At 43.8% G+C, this 10090-nt stretch overlaps 1 protein-coding gene across 1 annotated transcript; it reads right to left on the bottom strand.

Annotated features, from left to right (window-relative positions):
- Positions 1-6875: 6875 nt before the first annotated feature.
- LOC116420889 (zinc finger protein OZF-like) lies at positions 6876-8492 on the bottom strand. Its single transcript, XM_031949064.1, has one exon. It carries the CDS (start codon positions 8448-8450, stop codon positions 7230-7232), a length of 1221 nt encoding a protein of 406 aa, XP_031804924.1. The 5' UTR covers positions 8451-8492; the 3' UTR covers positions 6876-7229.
- Between the last annotated feature and the right edge of the window lie 1598 nt (positions 8493-10090).

Raw genomic sequence — 10090 nt, 5'->3', positions numbered from 1 at the left:
CCATAGCCTGGTCTCTTATCTGACTCTCACTGCTCACTGTCTGCTCAGGTCAGGACTAGTCACAAGAACCCCTTTTTTGCTTCCACCTTTCCCTTGCTTCCTCTGTGGATCTCAAAGCAGTTTGTAAACATCCTCCATGTGCAGGGCTTATAATCAATTTCATTTCTCCAGGTTCTCTCTTCCAGGTTTCTTCTCTTCTTAAATGTGTTGACTCAACTTCCCTCAGTCTCTGTATGTCTTGAAACCACAGCCTGGTTCACCTGTCCCACAAGCAGTGGGTACACATATTTTAATGCTGATTGGTACCAGCAGAGGCCAGGAAAGGTGCCCCAGTATATCAAGTCAAAAATGATGGAAATGAAATCAGCTAAGTGTGATTGGATCCTGATGACTTTTCTGGCTCTAAATGTGGGGACAAAGAATATTTGTCCATCTGCAACTATTACAAAAGTCAATAGTCACTTTCTGAGTTGTTGAAAAAGAATATTGGCCCACAAGTAGATTTTATGGGGAAAATTTAACCCCCGGCACATGACAGGAATTTATGGCAGGGCATGGCTGTCTGAGACTGCTCCTCTGCACTTATAAATGCAAATGTGGAAAAGCATTTACAGCAAGGGGAGGTCTTACCATACATCAGAGAATCCACACTGGAAACGAACATTATGAATGTAACCAGTGTGGAAAAGTTTTTAAACAAAGTGTAAGCCTTACTGCAAGGATCTGAGAATCCATACTGGAGAGAAACCTTATAAATGCAACCAGTATTGAAAGAGTTTTTAATAAAAATCTGATTTATTTTTGCCAGATCTCTGATGAAATGTAAAGGCATTAAAATAAGGAGGAATATGAATTAGGGAGAGGACATTGGGAGATGATGTGCTGCTGATCCTTTCCATACTTAGCCTTCTCTTTCTGTAACCCTATAAGGTGGGTAAGGAGGAAAAAATAAACATTGCCTAGGGAGAGCAGAGAGCTTCTGATGCATATTGTATCCTTCTTTTTTTCCACCAGGTCATGTACTTGAAAGGCATCCTGATGGAATAGTATTTGGAGTCAAATGACATGGGTTGAAATTCAGGTTCTGTACTTCTGTTGGCCTTGGGGAAGTCATTTAACTTTAATCATGCATTCAGGTTAGGGTTCAGGTCTCTTCTAGCTCTAAAGCATATGAGAAGGCAAAGAGGAGCTTGAAGATGAACCCTACTATTCATTTCACGTATTGCTGGTCCTCAGCTTCAGATTAGGGCTAGTAATTCAAGTGACTTCACTAAGCTTTATGGGTATGACTGGCAGTTTAGAGCCTCTGCAAGATGAGGAATTCTCCACCTAAATCTTTCTTGAATTAGGAAATGTACACATCAGTCTTAAATAAATGACTCTGTGCAGCAGTGAAATATATTTTTTGCCTAAATTAATATGGCAAGAAACCTGTTTCCTTAAAAAGAATGAAAAGTTTCAACTCTGAAGTTTAAACTTATATCCATCAAATTAGTAGAGATGAGCCCAAAAGTTGGAAGCAGTGTTGGAGAACTGTAGAATTAAAGGCACAGCAATACAATGTATGTAGCTATCAATTGGTCCAATTGTTCTGAAAAGCCATTTGGTATTAGGATTCATTAAAAGATTATCAAATGTTCATACTTACTGACACAGTGATCCTGCCTTAAGGCAAAAAGTCTAAGGAAGTGAGGGAAAGGTTCTAATCACACTAAAGTATTCCTTGCAGTGACTTTTTTATTTTAGTTTGTTCTTTTGATAGCTATTGTGTCCTGCTTTCTAGAGTCCCCAAGTTGGAGTGACAAAATTGTGCTTTCTAGAGCTCCCATGCTGGGGTGTTGTGTGCTTTCTAGAGCATCTTAGTGGAGGAGTGATGAGGCGAGACTCATGTGAATGGTTAAAATATGGAGTCTGTTTATTCCAAGGTCTTCTCCCTTTGTATACCCTAATGCGCATGTGCTAAGTATATACTGTGCACATGGGACCACATGAACAACTTGCTATTGCATGTAGTTTGCTACCTGATATCACTCTTTGCCACCTGATAGCACTCTGCTTCAATCACAACAAAGGTTGTCACCACTCCTTCTCAGGAAGGCCCAGAGCCCTTAGGGGAGATGGGGAGCAGATCCAGACACTGTCAGCAGGTTCCCTCTGGCTGAAGGATCTTATACCTTATCCAGAGTTCTCCCACTATCTGTAGCCCACTACAGATAGCCAAAACATATGTAGGTGTTAAAATTTAAAAAAAAAAAAAAATAGATGCTCTTTAGATGGAGAATGTTTAAACAAATTGTGATAATAAACATTTTGGAGTATTTTGCCAAGAGACTGAGTGGACAGGAAGAATCCAGAGAAACATAGGGATATGTAAATAAATGGAGAGCAAAACCATGAGAAACTATATATATATATATATATATATATATATATATATATATATTTTTTTTTTTTTTTTCCAAACTGTATCCCTGGATAATTTTTCAACATTGACCCTTACAAAACCTTGTGTTCTAAATTTTCCCCTCCTTCCAATGTACCCCCTCCCCAGATGGCAGGTGATCTAATACATGTTAAACATGATAAAATATATGTTAAAATGTATAGGACTGCTTGCCATCTGGAGGAGGGGGTGGAGGGAGGGAGGGGTAAAAGTCGGAACAGAAATGAGTCCAAGAGACAATGTAAAAAATTACCCAGGCATGGGTTCTGTCAATAAAAAGGTATAATTATTTAATATATATATATATATATGTTAAATTCAATATATGTATACATATTGATATAATAATCTTGCACAAGAAACAGATCAAAAAGGAAAAAACAAGAGAAAGAAAACAAAATGCAAGCAAATAATAACAAAAGAGTGAAAATGCTATATTGTGATCCACACTCACTTCTCACAGTCCTCTCTCTGGATGTAGATGGCTCCATGAGAAATGCATTGATTTCTCAAATACTCAGAAAGCTTGATCAGTGACCTTTTCAATTGAAATTCCAACAATGTAATTGAATGTCTGTATCCATTCTGTAATTCTTGCCTAGATTTCCCATAAATTCCCAGAGGATCCATCCAATATGATGGAGTCCTTTACTTTCTTCTACTATCTGAAGGGCACTTGCTCTTGTTCTTCCTTACATATGACCAGTTCATCTTGTCCTACAATGTCTTCATGTGAAGTTTGAGCATTGTCAATTATCCCAACAGAGAACACCAAGAAATTTCAGAAAATGCTTTGATCAGCCATCATGACTGTCTTGACAAATGGAGAGAGGCAAATGCCAAAAATGATACCAGGTAGGTAATAAATTAGCTTGTAAAATCTTTTAATCTTATGATCTATTTGTGTTGAAAAAAGGAAAACACAACTCTGGGATCCTCCAATCTGTCCTTTTCTGTAATGGGCTGAAGCTCGAGTTGATGCATTGAGATCCCAAGCACGTGAGACTAAATAGTAATTGGACCATGCTCTATTAATATATATGCTTGGAGAAAGAATGGCCCCGCCCACTCTTTGTGCAAGTCCTGATGTGTTGTATAGGAAATGAAGATTTTGGTGAGTGGAGGCAGAGGGGTGGAGAGAAGGGTGGAGAGAGACTGCTGGCTGGCTTCTGGTCTGGCTGGTTTCTTGACTCAGCTGCACACATTGCGATCGTGAACCCCCCCTTCACCTCTGATCCTTCTTCACCTCTACTGAGAATAAAGATTGAAGATTTTCCCTTAACCTGAATTCCTGACTTCAACTGATTTTAAAATAAACGGTCATCACACTTTTCTATAGGTTTACATATTAGGCAGAAATGGGGGCCATCACCAGTTGTCTTGGTCTATCTTTGCCACTGGCCTCAGATTACTCTGAAGTGAGGCTGACTTTGCACAAGTCTGTCCCCAGGTGGGAGCCCCACCTGGCTGTGTCCAATAAGAAATCCAAGCTACGTCAAACTCCTGAGATTAAATTTCTGCTCTAACATTGTCCATGCCCCATGCACGCCATCTTTGTTGAACTCCATGGTTAGCCCATCACTGCATTCTATCTCCTGGTGTCTTTCTCACCACCCCACCCCCATCCCTGGTGGAGTCTTTCTTCTCATCTGCCACCATACGTTGTGAGGGTTCTTCTCCTTGGAGCTAATTGCCCCCTTTAGGGGTTAAACCCCTCTATGTATTCAGCCTGCCAATCAGTGGAGTACTCCTGCTTCATAACAGACTTGGGTCCTGACCTTTAGTGGATTCTGCCAAATTCCTTTCCTTGGCATATTTGAGGTGTGAGAAGTGAGGGGTGAAAGATACCTGCAGAGGGCTGAAACTCTGAGTTGATGCACTGAGGTCCGGACAACTGAGCACTTAAGGCTAATTACCAATTGGACAATACTCTATAAGCATATACTTGTAAAATGGCCCTTCCCACTATCCTGTGCTGGCTCTATAATTGGTGTATACAGAGAATTGTAAGAGGGACTAGAGGGTGGAGTAAGACTAGCCAGGGTCACTCTCTGGACAGATGAAGAAGGAAGATCATAGAGATTCTGCTTCCATCCAATTCAATCCTACCTCTAAAGACCAAGAATAAAGACTAAGGACTTTTGCTTATCCTGACTCTGGCTGATTCTAAGGTATCCAGAGTCCTGAGGCAGTCACCACATTTGGTGCCCAATGTGTGGACCAAGGATCCTAATGTCATTGAAGAAGTCTCTGGTGACCAGGAAATAGGGTATTTTAATAGCCAAATAGGGGACTTACTTTGGTAAGGGTTAAACTAGTAACCTTTTTTAGCTGAAATGGGGCAGATATTGGGAAAATATTTCCCTCCCCAGCCCAAGTCCCCAGCCCCATACCCACCCCCGCACTGAGGGGGTGCTATAGAAAGCATCCTTAAGTTGATCAAGGGACAAGGCTTAATTATAACTTGGTTGCAGATCACTAGATTCTTGCATACATTAGAATGCATGTCCCCTTGGTTCTTAAAGGAAGAAGAGATTGGGCTAGATAGTTGGAAGCTGATAGAAGAGCAACTAGGTGAACACTACGATGGTAAAAGTCCTCATTCAATTTCCAAGGAAATATTCTATATATACACAACATAATACAATTGGCCTTAAAGAATCCTGCAAGTTATAGAAAAAAGAAAAATTCTAAGAACAGCCAGATGAGGAAGTGTGAGGAAAATGAGGAAGACAATGAACAGACTAATGGCTATATCACCGGAGGGCATGGGGAGTTAAGTGAGGATGAAGGGTGTGGTGATTGTTATTCTCACAAGGCAGCTTCAACCCCGACTAAACTGGAACTGGTTCTTAACACACACCCATCAACTCCACCTTCCAGGAGGAAGGGAGGAGGAGTAGTGGGAAGGACAGTGACACCACCAGCACCTGCCCTCTAGAAATCACTTCCTCCTATGACTAGGTTGCAAAAGGCAGTACTTAAAGCCACAGAAGAAGGGCGTAATTTAGGTGATTTGAAACTGGAAATGTAACCTGTGATTCAACAGTTTAACTCTTCAGGTCAAGAAAGTAGAAGATACACTCCTTTTGATATAGAAATCCTCAAAGACCTGAAAAAGTTGCACTCTTTATGGAGCTACATCAACTTATGTTAAGATGTTATTACAGAATTTGGCATATGAAGTCTTAATCCCTAGGGACTGGAAATCTATAGCGAGGGTATGCCTAGAACCTGGACAAAACTACTTGTGGCTTTCTGAATATAGTGAGCTCTGTAGGATACAAGCCCAACAAAATAGTCATCGTGGAGTTAATTCTCCAATCACCTATGACCAACTAACAGGGGTAGGTTCTTATGCAGAAATTTCAGTACAGATTAATTACCTCTTAGCAGTATATGAACAAATTGCTTCTGCTGCTATCAAAGCATGGGGTTCCCTCCCCAATGAAAATAACAAGGGTGAAGCCTTCACAAAAATAACACAAGGGCCAAATGAACTCTTTGCTGATTTTGTGGGACATTTGCAGACAGCTGTCATATGAACTAATAGTGAAAATGCAGTAATAGTCATTATGATAAGACAACTTGCTAAAGAAAATGCTAATAAAATTTGTAGAATTATACTAGGACTTCTCAAGAATGCTCCTTTAGAGGAGATCATAAGATGCTGTGCCACAGTGGCCACAAATGCCTTTTATAGCCAGGCTATGATGCAGACTCCCCAGGATCCGAACATGGAAGACAGGGTCCCCTTTGGCAAGGGACTTCCAGAGAGACTCATCAATGCTTTAAATGTGGTAAAGTAGGGCATCTGAAAGCTCAATGTTGCCATAAAGACAGAGTGAGAAAACAGGGTGGGAGAACAAGACCCAATGGCCTGTGTCCAAAATGCAACAGAGGCTTCCAGTGGACATCAGAATGTAGATTGGTTCAGGAAAACGGGATGAGGGGAGTAGCTCCAGGGCCCAAGACAAAAAATACTTGGGGCATGATGGCAGCTGATGTTACACCCAAAAAGTTTTTTTTAAAGGCAATTAAATATATATATGTATATATATATATATATATATATATATATATATGTGTGTGTGTGTGTGTGTGTGTGTGTGTGTGTGTGTGTGTGTGTGATAAATGCTAATCCCTTCCTTCACAGATGATAATATAAGTTAAATAATAATCAATTCAGACAGCACCGAAAAAGGTAGTTTTAAATGGAAACTGAAATAGTGAAATGTTAAATATGTCAGTCAAGGGACAGACTGTAGAAACAGGAACAGCTTCAAAGACAATCGTAAAAGTGAGTCAATATTCCAAGATTTCTGGCATACAGCTAAAGCAGGCACCAAAAGGATAAATTATTGCTCAAAAACCATATACTAATATAAAAAATAATAGAATATCATTTATTAAATACATCAATACATTCGATACATCAACTACATTTTTGAAATACAATACATTAGAAACTAGACTAAAGAAGTTATAAAAACCAAATCAAATTCTGAGGGAAGATCATGGTACTCCATCCCCTCTTCTTTACAAGTATGGTGGACTCAGTGTGAAACAATACATTAAATGTCAGATTTTTTATGTATTGCATTTGGAGGGGATGAAAAAGGCCCAGGTTGAGAAGTGCCAGTGGCATATTAACCAAAAAGAGCCACAATGAATTATTTTAGGAAGAATAGGTTTTTCTCCTACTGAGTTGTCAGAATCATATGAATTCTCTGGTGACAGTGAGGGCAGGTGGTTCCTGTCTGAAATCTCTCTATTTCAACAAATTCTATTTCTCTTTAGTATGAATTTTCTGATGAGTAATAAGGCTAGACCCCCTAGTAAAGCCTTTCCCACATACATTACATATAAAGGTTTTCTCTCCAGGGTGAGTTCTCTGATGTACAGTAAGGGCTCCTCGACAGCTGAAGGCTTTTCCACATTCATTACATACAAAAGGTTTCTCTCCAGTGTGAGTCCTCTGATGTACAATAAGAGCTCCTCGATGGATGAAGGCTTTTCCACACTCATTACATACCAAGGGTTTGTCTCCAGTATGAATTTTCTGATGAGTAATAAGGATAGACCTTCTACTAAAGCCTTTCCCACACTCATTACATACAGAGAGTTTATCTCCAGTGTGAACTCTCTGATGAATAGTGAGATTGTTCTTCTCCCTATAACTTTTCCCACATTCATTACATACAAAAGGTTTCTCTCCAGCGTGAGTTCTCTGATGTACAGTAAGGCCGTCTCGACGGCTGAAGGCTTTTCCACATTCATTACATACAAAGGGTTTGTCTCCAGTATGAATTTTCTGATGAGTAATAAGAATAGACCTTCTACTAAAGCCTTTCCCACACTCATTACATACAAAGGGTTTCTCTCCAGTGTGAGTTCTCTGATGTACAATAAGGCCTTCTTTATGGGTGAAGGCTTTCCCACACTCATTACATATAAAGGGTTTCTCTCCAGTGTGAATTCTCTGATGTACAGTAAGATTTCCTCGACGGCTGAAGGCTTTTCCGCATTCATTACATAGAAAGGGTTTTTCTCCTGTATGAATTCTCTGATGAACGGTGAGATCGTTTCTCTGACTAAAACCTTTCCCACATTCCTTACACACAAAGGGTTTCTCTCCAGTGTGGGTTCTCTGATGTACAGTAAGTAAATCTTGATGGGACCCACTGGAGTCTCTGCTCTTGGGACTCAAGGCTGCTTCTTGCTTCTCCAACACAGAGATCAGATCCAGACTAGAAACAGGAATCCCCACGGAGTGCAGGTCCTGGTAGTTGTCCAGCATCACGTTCCTGTGCAGGGCCCTCTGGGCAGGCTCCAAGACCCTCCACTCCTCACAGGTGAAGTCCACAGCCACATCCTGGAAGGTCACTGGTTCCTGAATGGGGGACATGGGAAAACCAGAAGTCACACTCTCCTTGGGCTCCATCTGCTGCCTGGGGATGGGCAGAGTCTTCACAGGTCTTGGGGACTTCTCCACTGAGCTCAACATTCCTGTCAGTTGAGCTGCTGAGAATAGGGCTTAATGTACAGAGCCTCACTTCTAGGACCTCACTTGGGTGCCAAATACAGGGTGCTTTCTAGAGCCCCCAAATTCGGGTGACAAAATATACTACGCTTTCTAGAGGCCTACGTCAGATGCTAAAGTGTAGTGTCCTGGCTAGCTCTCTGGAGGATCTTGGGACCAGCCTTGGTCTTAGTAGAGGAGTGAAGGAGGCAGGAGAGCCATCACGGTGGTCCAAGATGAAGTGTCTCTTTCCAGTCTTCCCAGCCCTTAAATACCTCAGCATGATTACATCAGCCCAGCACAGTGAGCAAGTGTTAACTCTGGTAGCAGGATATCCCACAGCACACTGTGTTAACACCTGTGGTAAGTATAAGCACCTGCTGTTGATGTGTAAATAGAACACAGGTGGTCACTCCCTCATTGACTTGTCAGGGAAGGTGAGAACACCAGAGGGAGGTGGGAAGCCAAAGCAGACCTTGTCAGCAGGTTCCCTCTGGGCTTACCCAGAGTTCCCCCACTACCTGAGGCCCTCCGCAAATGAACACAAATATAAGTGCCAGAGCTACCAGCAACTGCCAACTACCTGACCTCCCACTGGGGCCGCTGAGCCCGGGAGGAACAGCATCCCCGGGCCCGGCTCCTTGCAGCCCAAACCTCCCCAGTGGGGGCAGGGCAGCGGCCTGTGGGGAGGGGTCAGCCACAGCCACTGAAGCCCCGGGACAATGGGGAGTCCCACGACATGGCTCAGCCCCATCCCCTAAGAGAGGCTGACGGCACCTTGGCCTCTGGCCCTTCCACCTGCTGGGACCCCGAGGTGCGCGGTCTCCCCCTTTTCACCAAGCCCAGCAGTGACCCTAGAAGAGGCTGCGCCAAAGATTCCTGCAGGAGGGAAGACGGGCTGGGCCCGGCCAGTAGAGGCTTCCGGGCTGTACAGAGGAGGCAGAAGTGACCAGAGAAGGATTGGGGGCGGGGGGCCCGAGACAGGAGACAAAAGCTGCAGCAACAAAGGACGCGACGGGGGGAGGGGAGAGAGGGCAAGGGGAGGAGGCAGCGGGGGTCCCGCCGCCATGGGGGAGGGGCGGCTGAAAGGGGCCGTGGCAAGGTCTAAGGAGGGAGGGGGGCTGCGGGACCTGGGGGGGGGTCGGGGCTGCAACACACGCACAGACTCCTAACAAGCGCTTGTACTGGCGCAGACTCAGGAGCTTCTACACGCGCCCTGTGTACACACGCGCCTGGGAGAAACCACGGCCACACACAGGGTTGAGGGCTCCGGCTCAGCAGCGCGCACGCGCCTGCGCACTGTCAGGACTGGAGCCAGGGGACCCTCCTTGTGACCGAGGCCAACAGCGGGAGCCGAGGCCACACGTGCGCAGTGACACAGACCGCCGGGGAAGGTTTCCTGCAGCCCCACAGTCCCGCGCTCAGCTCCGTCATTGTCCTTAAGGGCGAGCTTGAAGCCACCTCGTACATTCTCTTCCGCCTGCGCCTGGGGCATTATAGTGTTTAATAAAGGTTCCTTGGCTCGATCGCCCGGAGCTTGGGAGCTTCTCGGGTCGGACAGAACCCGCCTCTGGCTCCCTGCCGCTCACCTCCGCCTGCGGTTCCGGGGAGATCCTGGGAGGCCC

The sequence above is a fragment of the Sarcophilus harrisii genome, chromosome 1 (assembly GCF_902635505.1).
Source record: "Sarcophilus harrisii chromosome 1, mSarHar1.11, whole genome shotgun sequence".
In the NCBI taxonomy this organism is placed as follows: domain Eukaryota; kingdom Metazoa; phylum Chordata; class Mammalia; order Dasyuromorphia; family Dasyuridae; genus Sarcophilus; species Sarcophilus harrisii.
The sequence above is the reverse complement of the archived record's forward strand: the minus strand, read 5'-3'. Positions and strand labels throughout refer to the sequence as shown.

Bases quoted from the DNA above. Each gene is read 5' to 3' on its own strand.
- LOC116420889 (XM_031949064.1), bottom strand. From the start codon at position 8,450: ATGTTGAGCTCAGTGGAGAAGTCCCCAAGACCTGTGAAGACTCTGCCC.